At 42.5% G+C, this 17,289-nt stretch overlaps 1 protein-coding gene and 1 long non-coding RNA gene across 3 annotated transcripts in view; one reads left to right on the plus strand and one right to left on the minus strand.

Annotated features, from left to right (window-relative positions):
* LOC131381968 (uncharacterized) overlaps positions 1–4,583 on the minus strand; it is a 19,782-nt gene extending 15,199 nt beyond the window's left edge. Inside the window, exons 1-2 of the long non-coding RNA XR_009211079.1 lie at positions 4,475–4,583; positions 3,654–3,766 (exon numbers count right to left, since the gene is read on the minus strand). This is a non-coding gene — a long non-coding RNA (uncharacterized LOC131381968). The remainder of the gene's footprint in view (positions 1–3,653; positions 3,767–4,474) is intronic.
* A 145-nt stretch (positions 4,584–4,728) lies between these two features.
* TAF3 (TATA-box binding protein associated factor 3) overlaps positions 4,729–17,289 on the plus strand; it is a 207,252-nt gene continuing 194,691 nt past the window's right edge. The window contains exons 1-2 of one of the 2 annotated variants that reach the window (XM_032152317.2): positions 4,729–5,099; positions 10,556–10,798. In XM_032152317.2, coding sequence (XP_032008208.1) covers positions 4,934–5,099; positions 10,556–10,798 — 409 coding nt within the window. In that variant the 5' untranslated portion in view covers positions 4,729–4,933. The remainder of the gene's footprint in view (positions 5,100–10,555; positions 10,799–17,289) is intronic. The other variant, XM_032152404.2, reaches the window with a different exon arrangement.

The raw sequence follows: 17,289 nt of genomic DNA on the forward strand, positions 1-17,289 counted from the left end.
CATCAAAATAATTCAAGGATGGGTAGTCAGGGGGTGAGGGCAGATACCGCCATAACCAGTCATGATTCCATGCCCTGTTCCTGGATCCAAGCCAGCTTTCAGACTGAAACCCTATTGACTGAAGAAGAGGCTGAGCCTTCAGGAAGAAGAATGCTGCAGCACCAAACGGCGAAGGTAATGATCCCCCCACTCCTTTTCCAAAAGAACCTATGGCCATTACTCAGGTAACTGTCCACTGGGGAAAGGGAAACCCACACATTTTAAGGAAGCTGAGAATGAAACCAGGAGACGCGGAGTCATCGCGAGTCCCTTGTCAGAGTGGGGGCATCTGAGGCCACGTGGCACCTGGAGTCTCGGCCCAGGCTCAGCTCACACTTAGACCCACTCAGTGGCCAATTCCCTGATTCCTAAATGTGTCACTGGAACAGACATACTGGGATGTTGGCACAACCCCTACACTGGTTCTTTGGCCCATGGGTAAGAACTCTGGGCATAGGAGGGCTGAGGAGATGACTTTGAAACTTCCCCTGCAGCTGGGGCGGGGGGGGGGCAGAAATCATGACCTAAAGGATGCTGAGGCAGTGGGTCACTATATTTTCATTTCATCTGACAGTCTGGCTCCTGCAAATATGAGATGCATCTTGAAGGGTGAGAGTGAACTGTTGTAAACTTAGCCAAGTAGTAACCCTGGTTGCAGTAGCTGTGCCAGATGTGGTGTCTTTGCTAGAACAGATAAACATTGTCTCAAGCATATGGCATGTGGTCATTGGCTGGTGAAAGTTGTCTTTTCCATCCCAAACAGAAAGGATGAGAAATCGTTTCTATTCAGCTGGAACAGACAACAGTATACATTTTGGTCTTGTCCTAGAGCTATGTTAATTCTCTCACCCTGTGTCATCATACACAGACGGTCTCCAACTTAACGATGGTTTAATTTATGATTTTCAACTTTGCGATGGTGCAAATGCAATATGCATTTAGTAGAAACCACACTTTGAATTTTGATCTTTTCTCAGGCTAGCAATATGTGGTACCAAGCTCTCTCATGATGCTGGACAGAGGCTGTGAGCCACAATTCCTAGTCAGTCATGTGATAACGAGGGTAAACATTCATTGTGATAAGAAATAGATATATATTCTGAGTATGGATTTGCCTTTCCTGTTCATCTTGTTTGAGCCACTGGGTTCCCATATCACGCTATGTCAGCCTAAGGGGCCCATTACAATACAGGAGATGTGGGAGTGGGCATAAGGCTATGAAACTCATTGGTCATATCACATACCACACCACTCAGAAGCTGTCAGCCTGGCAGAGCAATGGAACAGCCTTTTTTAGGCACAGTGAAAGCACCAGCACACAGGCAATACCTTCTGAGGATTGGCCTGATCCCCTAGGCTGCTGCGCACTCTTTAAGCCAACGACCTTTTTTCTTTTTGTAGAGACAGGGTCTCACTGTTGCCCAGGCTGGAGTGCAGTGGCTCGATCATAGCTCGCCATAGCCTCAAACTCCTGGGCTCAAGTTATCTTCTGGCCTCTGCCTCCTGAGTAGCTGGGGCTAATTTCTTTATATATATATATGTGTGTGTATACATATATGTGTGTGTATATATATATGTGTATATATATGTGTGTATATATATGTGTATATATGTGTGTATATATATGTGTATATGTGTGTATATATGTGTGTATATATATGTGTATATATGTGTGTATATATATGTGTATATATGTGTGTATATATGTATATATGTGTGTGTATATATGTGTGTATATATGTATAAATGTATATATATCTGTGTATATATGTATATATGTGTATCTATGTATTTATATATTTATATATACGTGTATATATACACGTATATATATTTATATATATAGTGTATATATACACGTATATATATTTATACGTGTATATATACACGTATAGTTATAAAAAATTTATTTTTGTAGAGATGGGGTTTCACTACGCTGCTAAGGCTTGTCTTGAACTCCTGGCCTCAAGCCATCTACCTGCCTTGGCCTCCCAAAGTATTGAGATTACAGGCATGAGCCACTGTGCCCCACCAAGTCAATGACTTCTGTGATGCTGGGTTCCCAATAAGTAGATGACACAGGGTGGAGACTGGGGTTTCTCCACCTACATCACTCCCAGGGACCCACCTGGGAAATTGTTCTTCCTGTCCTGCCACTCTGGGTTCTCCCGGTTTACAGATCCCATTTCCAAAACGGGGAATGCCTTCACTAGAGGCCTAGCAGGAGTCCCATTGAAACAGTAGCTCCAGTTGCTGCCTAGGCACTTCCACTGAGACTGCAGCTAAGAGAGGAGTCATCTTTAGGAGGGGGATGGGCTCCCATTACAGAGTGGGAGGCAAGGTGGAGTGTTTGGTTTCCAGATGGTCTGTTTGGGTACCTCTTGCCCAATTTTGGGTATTCTCTTCCGCAATTCTGATGGTACAAGGACGAGTTCAGCAGCCACAGTCTGAAAAGGGCCTGGAAACCAGGGGTTCAGACCTGCACACGAGGGTCTGCATCATGCCACCAAGTAAACTACTGAGACCAGAAGTGAGAGAACTGTAGGCCTGAGGAGGAGAATATTGAGTATCAGCTGAGGCCTGGCTGCAGCAGTCGGGGCTCTAATCTGTCTCCTGACCTTCCTCTTTAATGTTTTCCCCAGGGAAAGGGCCCCCTCCAGAATCCTGGAGGATCTGTTCCTCAAACCAAGAAGTGTCTCCGAGGGTAAAATAGATGAACTCTGATGAATGCTTTAATCCACTGCCCAGAGCCCCCTCAGGACTGAAGGACTTCAGCTGTCCTTGGAATTTAATGGACTCAGCTGCAGAGTTCCTTTGCCTGAGAGCACACACCCTTTCCCAGGTAGCCCTCATGCAGTGACCTGTTCGTATGGGAATATAAAGGTCCAGCCTTCTTGTTTGGATTCAGGGAAGCTCTGAAGGGCCACTCCAGCTTCTGCACACTATGGCATTGGCTTGGCTGAGGCTTTCCTTGCCAAGGAATTCACTGCACCCTGGCTTTCACTCCTTCCCCCAAGTCCCAGGAGGATTCCTCAATGAACTTTCTGCAGGCTCATCTCTATTTCAGAGTTGACTTCCTGGGGAACCAAGCCTGTGACTTTTGATCTTGCGTATAGTTATGTGGGAGAATGTTCTTGTTTTGGGGTGATACATGTTGAGGTGTGGTGGGGTTAAGTGTCATGAAGTTTGCAGCTTATTTTCAAACTGCTGGAAAAAAAAAACCTGTGTGCATATATAAATACAAAAGATATAGTAAATTGGCAAAATGTTAACAACTGGTAAATCTAGATGAAGTGTACACTTGAGTCTATGATTTTGTTTAAACTTTTCTGTAGGTTTGAAATTTTCCGAAATAAAATCCCCTCCCCTATACACAGAAAGGCAAATGAAGAGGAACAAACATCCAGGGTGGCGGTGGTAGGGAGACAGATTTGTGAAATCCAAGGCACAATGGAGTTTCAATGTTACAGAAGCGTTCAACATTATCAAATAGCTACAAAATAATCAAGTAAGGCTAGGACTGAAAAATGTCTTAGATTTAGCAAAACAATGTTCCTGATAACTTGGGGGCAGAGTGTCCATGGAGTAAATACACGCACCTTGCCCTCTAGTACCTTGCTTCTCTGCAGATCGTCATTTAGCTGAAGAACTATAATTTCAGTTCTATTATTGAGTTTCCCAGACTTTCAAAAATGTGAATATCATGTTCAAAGTTCTGGAATAGTCCCTGTAGGAGGATGGGCGACCTGCAGGCTGAATCTAGACTAACCGTAGGATCAGTTTGGCTTTTGAGATGTGTTCCCAATTCTGTATTTGAAAATCAAGATATTTATCCCTAAATCCCGATTTCTGGCAATACTTGGCTGGAGCTGGGAGAAGGCTCTGGGGTAGGCAACCGTTCCCAGGACACTCGGCCTGCGACACCGGTCTAAGGCTCTGGTTTGGCCTCTGTAGGCAGCCTAGGTCCCCATCCCCCGATAGGTCACAGCCGCGATGCGCAAATCGCCCACTACAGCCCACGGGCAGCTTACCTGGTTTAAAAAAAAAAAAGGTTTATTGGAACCAGGGCTGGGATTAGAATGACATGAGTGAGTCATGTCATGGCATGGATTTGGATTTTTTAAAAAAACTGTTAAAAGATTATCGATCTTGATGGCTGAGTTTTTTGGGGCCCCCATTAATTTGGCACAGAGTCCTCCTCCTAGTTCCTGCCCTATTGCGAAGAGCTGTGAAGGGCATGCGGAACAGCTTGGACTTTATTTAATCTTTGCAGTGGCAAGCAGCTCAATACACAGATTTTTAGCAGAGGCAAGACCAGCGCAGGTCTGCGTTTGACGAGCTCCGTAAGTTCCCACGCCCCAAACTTCTCTCTAGCACATAACCCTCTAATATGACTAACTCTCTCTCAGTTAGTTATTAATGCTAACTCTCTAACCTGTCAATGTCGTATTCCCAGATCCCTCGTTTGCCTCTAAAACACTGGCGTTTTCGTCACCGCTGTCCCCCAGGTGAGCGCCCCAGCACCTGCCGCCCCGGGCGCCTCCTCCACCTGCGCGCCCCACGCCCGCTTCCGGCCGGCTTCCAGGCCTCAGAGGCGATCCCGAGGAATCGCTCCGCTCCCAAGGGGCGGAGCTTTCTCATCGCCGCGCTCGGCATTCGGCTCATGCTGCCTCGCCCCGGCGGCCGTCCAGCGGGAGGCGGAGCGAGTCCAAAATGGCGGCTCTCAGGCTGGCGCGCTCCGTGCTGCTGGGGCTTTGAGGTGGTCGCCGGGGGTCCGGGGGACCATTTCCCCGCCGCGAAAGCCCTAGAGGATGAATCGGGGACCCTGCTAAGGTCTGGCGGCGGGGCTGGAGAGCAGTGGCAGCAAGGGCTGCGGTGGCGTCCACGCAGCGGGATGTGCGAGAGTTACTCCAGGTCGTTGTTGAGGGTCTCGGTGGCGCAGATCTGCCAGGCGCTGGGCTGGGACTCGGTGCAGCTCAGCGCCTGCCACCTCCTCACGGACGTGCTGCAGCGCTATCTGCAGCAGCTGGGCCGGGGCTGCCATCGGTACTCTGAGCTCTGTGAGTACCGGGCTGGGTGCGGGAGGGCTGCCCCGGCAAGTCAAGGGTGACACCTCCGCTCTCCCTGTCCCTCCGCGTCCCCGGGGTGTGCATCCCGCACCCCGCCTCGAGATCTGCTGTTTCCTCGGCCTCCCACGTCCCTGGGCTTCCACTGCCCCTGCAAACTCTAGTCATCCTTCGGGTGCCTCTTCCTCATCCGCTAACTTCCCGCCACCAGCCCGGGAGCCGGGTCTTCGCTCCCAGCTCCACACCCTCCTACCGCTCCTCCGCTCTGAAATGTGTCTGGATCTCTCTCATTGTCTCCTGTTTGCTGCGGGTAGATCCACCCCCAGCGTGCCCTACACCCTCTTTTACCTCGGTCCTTTTTCTCCCTTGCCCGCAAACTACTACAACTAGTTGTCACAGGCGCTCCGTCTACCGGCCGTTTCTTACAAGACTGGCCATTCCTGAGCTCCTAACTACATAGACTCGTTGACAGCTCTGCTCCGTTAGGGACACTGCCTCGTCTTCCTGTATCTGTTCGTTTCGTGAACGACATCTCCATTTACTGTTTTTCCAAGGCTGACTTTGTCACTTTCGCTGATTAGATGTACTTTCACTTACGTCTCGGTTACCAGTGAGATGTCAGTGGTTATCGAAGTAGGATAGAGGGACCGTGGGCAGTTGACAAGATTCTCCAGGTAATCTGGGCTACAGTACTTATGGGTTTTAAGTGAATGTCTGGTAATATCTACAGCTAGTGGTATTTAATAATTTAATGGAAGGAATGGAATATTTTAATAGAAGCTCCACATTATCTTGTTGATGTGAAGCATTGCGTGTGTGTTTGTTGAGGAGAGGAAACTACCACTCATTTTAGTTTCAAGTCATGATGTTTAAGGTGGTAAGCTGGAGAACTGAATGAAGTGTTTCATAGGATATTTTGTTTTGTTAAAGTGGTTCCTATGCTGAAAAATTGAGACTCACAGACACACGCTGTGTTTCTTAGGCCCCAAGTTTCGTTCCCGCTTCCACAGGGCTGCCAAAATAATCTGTCCAGAGCACAGATCTGATCCTGTCATTATTCTTAAAAACATTTTAACTATACTTCGTTGGTTACAGGCTAAAAATCTAAACTCTTAGCAGTACATAGTTCCCTTTGTGAGCTAGCATTTTGCTTATCTTTTGCCAGCCTGCCATGCTAATCTGCGACCACGCTGAGCTACCTGCCTTTTCCAAAATGTTTTAAGCTGTCCATTCCTACATGTGTGCTGTTTCTTACCTAGAGTGTCCTTTGCCCATGGCCCACCAATAGTACTACTTTTATTTTGAGATGCACTTATCACTTGCTCTAGGGAACTCATGTTATCTGCTTTCATAATTCTGTGCATATTTCTTTCATATTATTTGTCATCTTGTTTTGTAATCACCTGTGTATGTCTCTTTCCCCTCTCCCGGAGAAAAATTGATTATATTTGTATTCTGTAACCTGTAGGGCCATTATATAATAGACACCTGAGAAATATTTGTTGAATAAATGTATGAACTGATAAACCACTACCTTAAAAGCCACTTATTGACTTTACATATTGAGTTCCAAAAATGTGTATGTTTTGAATGCTTGATTTCACTGATACTTCTATTACTCTTCTTCTTTTGAGACAGGGTCTCACTCTGTCGCCCAGCGTGGAGTGCAGTGGTGCGATCTTAGCTCTCTATAGCCTCGAACTTCAGGGCTCAAGTGATCCTCCCGCCTCAGCCTTCCAAGTAGCTGGGACTACAGGGATACGCCACCATGCCTGGCTAATTTTTTTATTTTTTGTAGAGATGTGGTCTGGTTATATTGCTCAGGCTGGTGTCAAACTCCTGGGCTGGAGTGATCCTCCTGCCTCAGCATTTCAAAGTGCTGGGATTACAGGCATGAGCCACCATGCCCAGCTCACTGATACATCTGAATGTGGAACCACAAAGTAATATGCGTGCGTTTTTATCTTGAAAGTACATCACCAGCTGACTACTCTTCTGCCTTTTGTTTCTTTTTCCTCTGGCCTCCGCCACAGTGGTCCTTGAGTGTACTGTTACTGATAGGATAGGATAGGCTAGGATAGGCATAGTCCAGATTGTATTTGCTACCATGTATCTTTAGATATTCAAAATGTCTCCTGAATACATAGTTACCTTTCCTGCCATTTATACAAAACAAAAGGGAGTTGGCACTCCATGTGACTAGGTATTCCAAAGTCATCCAGGGGTCACTGCAGCTCTTCAGTGTAAACCTTGTTCCTAATTACCTGATTTCCATAGCCAGTTTCTTGGTTTCAGTGAGAATGAGATTGTCAGGTTCATTATTCCCCATCGTGATTTGGTGACTTTTTTTTAATGCTAATTTTGGTATACTTATTAGATATTTTTAGATTCTTTTTTCTATACCAGCCTTATTCTAAAATCGAATTCTGTAGCTCCAAGTTACCACTATGGAATCTTGTATTCCACTCCTTTAAATCCTTTCTGTTGTTTTAACAAACACTTACTGAGCACCACTTATGAACCAACCCCTGTACTAGGCATTGGAGACATAAAATTACTAAGATACAATCCCTGACCATAAGGTGTGTTCAAGAGTGCCAGAATGTCAGGAAACAACAAACTGATGGTGTTTGTTTCTTCTAAAAGAAATGTTCTCAAGTTAAAGCAAGTATTAGAAGTTACCATTAATTCAAATAATGAACAAATAATGAACTTCAGAATTGCCTTAGGGTAACAATTTCTCCAAGCATTCAAGGGCAGATGTCTCTGTTGGTGTCACATTATGTATTAAGTATGTTGGCATGTACTGAAAGCAGGTGCTAAATCTTTCAGACTGACTCTTCAACACTAGTACTGTAATAATTTTTTTTGCATGGTACAGGGAGTAAATGTAAAAGGGATAAGAGGACAGATGGCTGTAGGCTATGGGTTCTAGGGTAGGATTACTTCACAGAAAAGATAAGATTTGAGTTGAGCTATGAAGTATGGTTGTATAAAGTATAGAGTATTCCAGGTTAGAGAATCACATAAACTAAGCTGTCCAGGTGAGATTAAGCATAATAAAAGTACCAGTAAGGTGTTCAGCTCCCTATGTTGCTAGTTCATTCCAAGGGTGTCTGAGGAAAATGTTCAACAGAGTGAAATCAGGTTATGGAAGGACTTAAAAGCTGGACAAAAGAATTAAAACATGTAGTAGAAAACATTGCATACTTCTAAGTAGGGGAATAGTATGATTAAAGTGGTATTTTAAGAAAATTGTACTGACAGTGATGTGCACAAGAGATTGAAGCGGGCAGAACTTGAGATTATACTGAGACAGTGACAGTAAGAATAGAGAGAAAGGGAAAAAATCTGAAGTCATGGTTAAAAAAAAAAAAAAAGGTGGCTGAAGGGGATGGGGACAGGGTTAGAAACTACCAGGTTTTGGTTTGAGGCTGCAAAGCATATGGAGGAATTTAAGATTATTATATTTTTTAGACTGAGAGAGTAATAATAGCTTTAATAGGAATAGAAGAGTTGAAATGCCTGTTTACGTTCAGTAAGAAGAAGAGTATTCATTTTATTTATTTTCTTTTTTTTATACATCACAGAAGTAACCCATACTTATAGAAAAAAAAAACAAAGACTGCAGAAGTATGTGGAGTTAGAAGTCAGTCTCCTGCTTCCACCACAGCCCTCCCCTCTACTGCAGCTTCCATCCCCTTGAACTGTTAACCATTGGCTGAATATCCTTCCAGACGTTTCTGTATGCATTACTACACATGCGTCCAATTCTAGCAATATTTGGATTCTTTTTCATTTTACAGTGTGATTTAATTTCAGACATACTGAGTTTGAAGTGATCAAATTTCAGGATTTCAGTTAAAAAGTCAGGATTTCAGTTAAATCCTTTAGGCTATTGAAAATCGGAAAATGGAATTTTCATAGACATTTTTAAAGATGTAGAGACCTTAAGCTCTGCTAAGAATAGGCATAAGAAAAACTTGCTTTTGTAAAGAAAAAATATCTATATCTAACTTTTAATCTTTTTTTTATTTCTGTTTTATGTGGTGTTTTCTAATTACATTTGAAAATTTATAGATAAATTACCTTTATGGCTAGGCATGTTGGTGGTGCACTGGTAGTCCCAGCTACTCGGAAGGCGAAGGTAGGAGGATGGCTTGAGCCTGGGAAGTTAAGGTTGCAGTGAGCCATGATTGCCCTTCTGCATTCCAGCCTGGGCAGCAGAGTGAGACCCTGTCTCAGAAAACAAACAAAAACCAAACTTTTATGATCTAAGCCTTCTTTGTAAATATTCTTAGATTTTAAAAATTCATTTAATGGTATAATTCATTCAGTAGGTATTTATTGAGTGCCAGCTGTGTGCCAGCCACTGTTTAAGATTCTGCAGAGGCAACAGGGAACAACAGAGGGAATGTAACCAACATTGACTTTGTCAGCACAGCACACTACTTATTTGATGATTAAAAAAAAAAAAAACAGTCCAGGCACATTGGCTCATGCCTGTTATCCCACCACTTTGGGAGGCAGAGGCAGGAGGATTGCTTGAGGCCAGGAGTTCAAAACCAGCCTGAGCAACATAGCAAGAACTCATCTCTACAAAATTAAAAAAAAAAAAATTACCCAGGCATGGTGGCATGTGCTTATAGTCCCAGCTACTCAGGAGACTGAGAGGGGAAGATTGCTTGAGCCTGGAAGTTTGAGGCGGCAAGGAGCTGTGATCACACCACTGCACCTCAGCCTGGGCGACAAGCAAGATGCCATCTCTCTTTTTTTTTTTTCTGAGATGGAGTTTTGCTCTGTTGCCCAGGCTAGAGTGTAGTGGCGCGATCTCGACTCACTGCAACCTCCGCCTCCCAGGTTCGAGCAATTCTCCTGCCTCAGCCCCCTGAGTAGCTGGGATTATAGGCATGCGCCACCACGCCTGGCTAATTTTTGTATTTTTAGTAGAGATGGGGTTTCACTGTGTTGACCAGGCTGGTCTCAAACTCTTACCTTGTGATCCGCCCGCCTCGGCCTCTCAGTGCTGGGATTACAGGCGTGAGCCACCGCGCCCAGCCAAGATGCCATCTCTTTAAAAAAAAAAAAAAAAGACAAACACTATGTTATTATTGTTATTTTTGGGGCATTTTCTGTGTGTCAGGCACTGTTCCAGATGCTTTTGATCATCCGTAAACTACTTTGAAATTTGTTCTATAATAGCTGATCGTGAGTGTGATTTTTCTGTGGTGTTCTGGCTAGTTGTCTGATCATATTTAAACTTGACTTTAAAAATCAGCTTAAACATGATTCTGTGACACTCTATTTAAAATCTATTAAATTCTTTCCAATAACTAAGTTAAAATGTTTGATTCTGAGCTGCATATTTACTTACTACTTTTTCTTAATATTTAAAAATATATTCATGGGATTTCTTCAAATAATTTGATTTGCTTTTGACTTTGTTTCAGATGGCCGAACAGACCCAATTTTGGATGATGTTGGTGAAGCTTTCCAGCTGATGGGGGTTAGTCTACATGAACTAGAAGACTATATTCACAACATTGAGCCTGTCACCTTCCCACACCAAATTCCGTCATTTCCTGTTAGCAAGAACAATGTACTTCAGTTTCCTCAACCTGGAAGTAAAGATGCAGAGGAAAGAAAAGAATACATTCCTGATTACCTGCCACCCATTGTGTCTTCTCAAGAAGGTTTGTGAGTGTTTCTTCTTCATATGTTAGTGACTGTTTTAATGGATTTTTAATCCTCTTAGCTTTCCATGCTATGTCAACTTTATAAATTCTGGAAACACAATAGAAACATTTACTGTTATTTACAAATTATTCTAACCCTTAAACCAACAAACTTGCAACTGACATTACCAAGCCGAGTCATGGTGTAATCAAGGTTATGTCTGAAGCATTTATCTCCTTTGTAAAGTTCAAGTAGAGGAAAACAGTGAAGCCAAAGAGAAGCCTTTCAACAGCTCTATTATATGAGAATAGGATATTAGGTAAATTAGAAAATCTTTGAAACAGAAAGAAAAATTGGGGTAGCTCTTTTCCTCCTCCCTTGTTATTCAGGCCATGAGTTGAATGCCACTGGAAACAGTGAGTGAATTGCGAGTATTCAGTGATATTGTGTAGACTTATATCTTTTTTATGATGAGGAGCAATGTTTATTGTTTGATCATATAGAACTTTTGATTATAAAATGATAGCTAATCAGGTACAATGGTCATTCCCATTGCAGAGTTCCCTTTTTTCCTGCATAATTTTAGATGTTGATCACTAAGTTCACTAAGATTCTAAAGAGATATTTAAGTAATTTGTGGTCTCTAACACAAGTACACAATATTTTTTCTTAGAAGAGTTGGAAAAGTTGCAATTAAGTTCTTTCATTTTGTAAAAAATTCTAAAACCTATATACTTCAGGACAATGCAGATGATGCCAGCAATTACTTTTACTTATGATTTTCTATTGTAAAATATACATAACATAAATGGACCACTGTAAAGGTGTGCGGTTCTGTGGCATTCAGTATACATTGTTATTCAACCATCATCCCCATCCTTCTCCAGAACTTTTGTACCCTCCCAAATTGAAACACTGTTCCCATTAAACATAACTCCCCATTCTCCACCACTTCCAGCCCCTGGCAACCACCATTCCTTTTTTTGCCTCTATGAATTTGTCTGTTCTAGGTACCTTTTATAAATGGACTTGTACAGTATTTGTCTTTTTATGACTGGCTTATTTCACTTAGTATGATGTCTTCAGGGTTCATTCATGTTGTAGCCTGTGTCAGGATTTCGTTGTGTGTGTGTGTTTTTAAGGCAGAATAATATATGTACGTTCCACATTTGTTTATCCATTCACTCACTGATGGACATTTGGGTGGTTTCAACCTTTTGGCTCTTGTGATTTATGCCGCTATGAACATTGGTTTGCAAATCTCTGTTCAAATTCTTTCTTTCGAGTTTTTTTTTTTGAGGTCTGTACCTCGAAGTAGAATTACTGGATCATATAGTAATTGTCTATTTAATTTTTGAGGAAGCACCACAGTGGCTGTACCATCTAACCTTCTCATCAGCACTGCCCAAGGGTTCCAATTTCTTGCAATTCATTTCTTAGAATCGGTTCTACTTTAATAGCATTTTGAAGTGTTACCTGTTTGTCTCAGGAACTATGTTTAAATTTGGCATAAGTTGTTTTACAGTCTGTGTGTCAGGGTTGCCTCATCTGAAAAACTGGACAGATACTGGACCTAAGTGGTAGGGATTTGTTGTGAATTGGTGGCTCATCATTTAGGCGCTCTGGATCTTAGCTGCAGTAGGTTCTACTGAATGATACTAACACACTGACAGCCCAGAACCACAACTAGGACTTTGATCATAATCTACACTTAACTATTTGGTCCTTCTTGTCTTATTTTTATAGCAGGCAAATATTCCATAATAAAATTCTCTTAAAGTGCTATGGTTATCATATTTAAATACTAGCAAGGAAATGTAACTAAGATAACAGATTTAGATTAGGTAGTGAAGAAGTGTGAAAAACAATTTAGGGTTTTTTTCGTTTTGTGTTGTTTTGATACTTCTGGCTGAAATTACTATATTACTGTAAATTTTGGGGTTTCTTTTCTGGGTTATTTGAAGCAAAAAAAATCTCATTTAGTTTTATGCAAACAATATAAATTATAAACATTTTAAAAGGAAAATAACATAAATCTTGAGAACACTACTTTTCACTTTTTATCTAACACGTGTGGATTAAGAAGGAAAAATACTGCTGAGTTGTAAGATATGCATATGGTTTATAAGGATGCAGTAAGTGGTAGGCAGTACAGTAAGATGCTTGTCAAAACGTTCTCCTCTTCATAAGAAAAGGATATAAAATGCAATTCTTTGGTTACCATTTAAAAATATAATCATACAAGACCATTTCTTATCATTTACAATCTGAAATATATTTTTTTCATGGGTACAGCATGTTAGAAAGTTCCTGGTATTCTGATTAGTGGTGCAAAGTGAGGTACAGAGGTGAACCCCTTTGATAATGATACTGTTCACCATGCTCTTTATTTTCCTTTTAATTCCTTAAGAGCCACAGACAGGCTAGACTTTGGTCTTAAAATATTATTAGCAAGGTCCTTCCATGGGGTTCCCTCTTATCAGCCACTCAGCTTGGTTCATGTCAAAAAAGCCTGTGAATGTCTCCCTCCACAGCAGCTGGAGCTGGGGAGTGTGTACACATAGAAGGCCTGAAGGGGCAGCAGGCTGTGAGAGGCACAGCGTGGACCTCACGGCATCACTGAGACATGACTCAGCGAGTCACTGAGTTTCTAGTCTTCCCAAGTCACTTTACCTTTCTGAACTTTATATTCATCATCTGTAAAATAAGTGTAATAACACCTACCACATTGGGGAAATGGAGAATCAAGTAATTTTTTTTTGTTAACACATTTATATAAAATTGGACAGTGTTTAACATATAAAATACATAACAGTGGGCCAGGTGTGATGGCTTATGCACTTTGGGAAGCTGAAGCTTGAGCCCAGGAGTTCGATACCAGTCTGGGCAACGTCATGAGACCTCATCTCTACTAAAAATAAAAAACTTAGCTGGGCGCAGTGGCTCACGCCTGTAATCCCAGCACTTTGGGAGGCTGAGACGGTGGATCACGAGGTCAGGAGATCGAGACCATCCTGGCTAACACGTTGAAACCCTGTCTCTACTAAAGATACAAAAAATTAGCTGGGCGTGGTGGCGGGCGCCTGTAGTCCCAGCTACTTGGGAGGCTGAGGCAGGAGAATGGCGTGAACACAGGAAATGGAGCTTGCAGTGAGCCGAGATTGTGCCACTGTACTCCAGCCTGGGTGATGGAGCGAGACTCTGTCTCAAAAAAAAAAAAAAAAAAAACTTAGCTGGGCATGGTGGTGCACGCTTGTAGTCCCAGCTATTGGAGTCTGAGGTGGGAGGATCACTTGAGCCCAGGGGTCAAGGCTGCAGTGAGCTACAGTCACACCACAGCACTCCAACCTGAGTGACAGCAAGACCCTATCTCCAAAAAAATAAAACACATGACAGCGAATATTACTTCTCTTCCCCTTTTTCTTTTCTTGCTCTTAAATAATTTACTTTTGAATTGAAATACAATATACATTAGTGAAGTCACGTTATAAGGGGAATCAGTGTCAAGCTGCATTCAGTGGCACACCCGTAGTCCTAGCCACTTGGAAGGCCGAGACAGGAAGGTCGCTTGAGCCCAGGAGTTTGAGGCTGTAATGTGCGACGATTGAGCCTGTGAATGCCCACTGCACTTCAGCCTGGGCAACATAGCAGGACCCTGTCTCTGAAAAAAAGAGAAGAATAAATGTAAAGTAGTGTTACCATCACATGCTGAGGATCTGAGGGAACAGACTTACTAGCTGGGCTGGATAGATACTTGACTGAGGAGCTGTGTGATTATCCGCAGTGTGAAGATGACAGATGAGGAGATGATGTGGAAGGAGTTATTGCCTCCTGTATCTGATTATATGTTTAGAAGTGAGACCTCTTTGAAAATATTTTATACATGCATATTTTTGCTTGGACTGTTACAGTTCTGATGGCTGGTACCCAGTGTGTTTTATCCAAGAACATTCTCTCCCCAGCTTGCCATACATATTTTCAGATTCACACCAATACCATATTTTTTTGCTTCCTATTTTATTGTGCTGAGGAATGTCTGAAAATAGTACAGCGTACTATGCCAAAGACATTGTTGGTTCTCACAGTGTGGTCTCTAGATCACTGGTCAATGAGGGTCTTCTGGGGGGGTCTGTTGATTGGTTCAAAATATTTGCATAAGAAAGAAATATAGGCTGGGCGCAGTGGCTCACACCTGTAATCCCAGCACTTTGGGAGGCCGAGGTGGGCAGATCACTTGAGGTCAGGAGTTCAAGACCAGCCTGGCCAACATGGTGAAACCCCGCCTCTACTGAAAATACAACAATTAGCTGGATGTGGTGGTGGGCGCCTGTAATCCCAGCTACTAGGGAGGCTGAGATGGGAGAATCACTTGAATCCGGGAGGCAGAGGTTGCAGTGAGCCGAGATCGCGCCACTGCACTCCAGTCTGGGTGGCAGAGTGAGACTCCATCTCAAAAAAAAAAAAAAAAAAAAAAAAAGGAATATAAACCATGTACCCTGACTTATTGCAGGAAACTTACCAAGCTCAACTTAAACTTGGTAAAGATACTGTGAGGTTGCCAGTTTTAGAGTTTCTATTTTTTTAAATTTAAAATAGACTATTTTTTAGAACAGTTTTGATTTACAGAAGAAATTGAGAACTTAGTATGGAGAGTTCACTCACATCTGAACCATTTCTTCTGTTATTAACCTTTTACGTGACTATGGTACGTGTATCACAATTAATGAACAATATCGACATGTTATTATTTACACCTGCACTGTATTGACATTCCCTAGTTTTTACTGGATGTCCTTTTTCTGTTTCTGGATCCCACCCAGGATATCATTTTGTGTTTGGTTGTCACGTCTCCTTAGACTTTACTTGGCTATGACAGTTTTCCAGACTTTTCTTGTTTTTGATGACCTTGGCAGTTTTGAGGATTATTGGTTAGGTATATTGTAGGATGCCCCTCTAGTGGAATTTTTCTGATGTTTTCCTCATGATTACACTGGGGTTATGAGATCTTGGGGAGAGAGACCACAGAGGTCAAGGGCCATTTTTATCACATCATATCAAAGGTCTATCCTGTCATCATAATTTATCACTGTTGATATTGATGGTGATCACATGGCTGGGGTAGTGTTTATCTGGTTTCTCTTCTATCCCCTCTTCCCCTACTGTGCTCTTTGGAAAGAAGTCACTCCATATAGCCCGCCCTTAAAGAATGGGAGTTATGGGTCCCGCTTTGAAGGTGGAATATCTGCATACGTTGTTAGGAACTCTTCTGCATGGGGATTTCTCTCTTTCCCCACTAAGATTTCTATTTTTATTATGAAACCCTTTAAAAAGTAAACATTTACATGTTTGAAAAAATTAACAAAAGTAATACAAACTTGCTGAAAAAATATATTGCCAAGTGAATTCGTTATGAAATGAAAGTGTCTCTTCACTTCCCTTCCTTCCCGTTCCCAAGAATAACCTAGTTGGCAGATGGGGCTCCTCTGCATCTTCCCGTGTGACCTTTTGCACTCCTTGGACTCAAGAATCTATGTCCACTTCAATACCTGCCATTTCTTTCTCAAGCTCCTGCCATCCTTTTCTTGAAGCAGTTCTTGCTGTGAACACCAATTACTATCTCTAAATGGTTGATCTGAAGGAAATTTAAACTCTTTCTCCCAGTTCAAGAAACAGAACTTTACCAGCTATCTCAGAATACCTTCTATGTGCCCAACCCCACCCTAGCCCCTTCCTCCCTCCCTCCAAAAATAACCAACCACTGTCCTGACTTTATAGGAATTACTTCTTAGCTTTATAGTTTTATCAGCCAAATGTGTATCCCTAGACACATTAATTTAATGTTCTTCACACGTCCACACCCTTTTTTACCTTATATGTCTTTTTTTTTTTTTTTTTTTTTTTTTTTGAGACGGAGTCTTGCTGTGTCACCCAGGCTGGAGTGCAGTGGCACAATCTCGGCTCACTGCAACCTCCACCTCCTGGGTTCAAGTGATTCTCCCGCCTCAGCCTCCTGAGTAGCTGCAATTACAGGTGCATGCCACCATGGCTGGCTAATTTTTGTATTTTCAGTAGAGACGGGGTTTCACCATGTTGGCCAGGCTGGTCTGGAACTCCTGACCTCAAGTGATCCACTCACCTCGGCCTCCCAAAGTGCTGGGATTACAGGGGTGAGCCACCCTGCCCAGCCATGTCATTTACCTTTTAGTTTGTGACTCTGCTTCCATTCCTTTCTTTGTCTTACAGTTTATTTGTTAGAAATCTGGGTTGTTTGATCTACAGAGTGCCCCACAGTTGGATGTTGCGCATTGTGCACTCATAATGCAGCTCAATGTGTTTCTCAAAATTGACAGCAAGAATCTGAGGCTTGACCAGATTTAGGTTTGGCAAGATATCAGCTAATGATGTCCAGTTTTCACTTTTGTTGATGTTAGCAGTGCTGATGCTCAGTACCTAGATCCATTAATTCATTAGCGGTTACAAAGTGATGATAGTACTATCACTTTGTTTT

This window comes from Hylobates moloch, unplaced genomic scaffold, assembly GCF_009828535.3.
Source record: "Hylobates moloch isolate HMO894 unplaced genomic scaffold, HMol_V3 SCAFFOLD_2, whole genome shotgun sequence".
Classification (NCBI taxonomy): Eukaryota; Metazoa; Chordata; class Mammalia; order Primates; family Hylobatidae; genus Hylobates; species Hylobates moloch.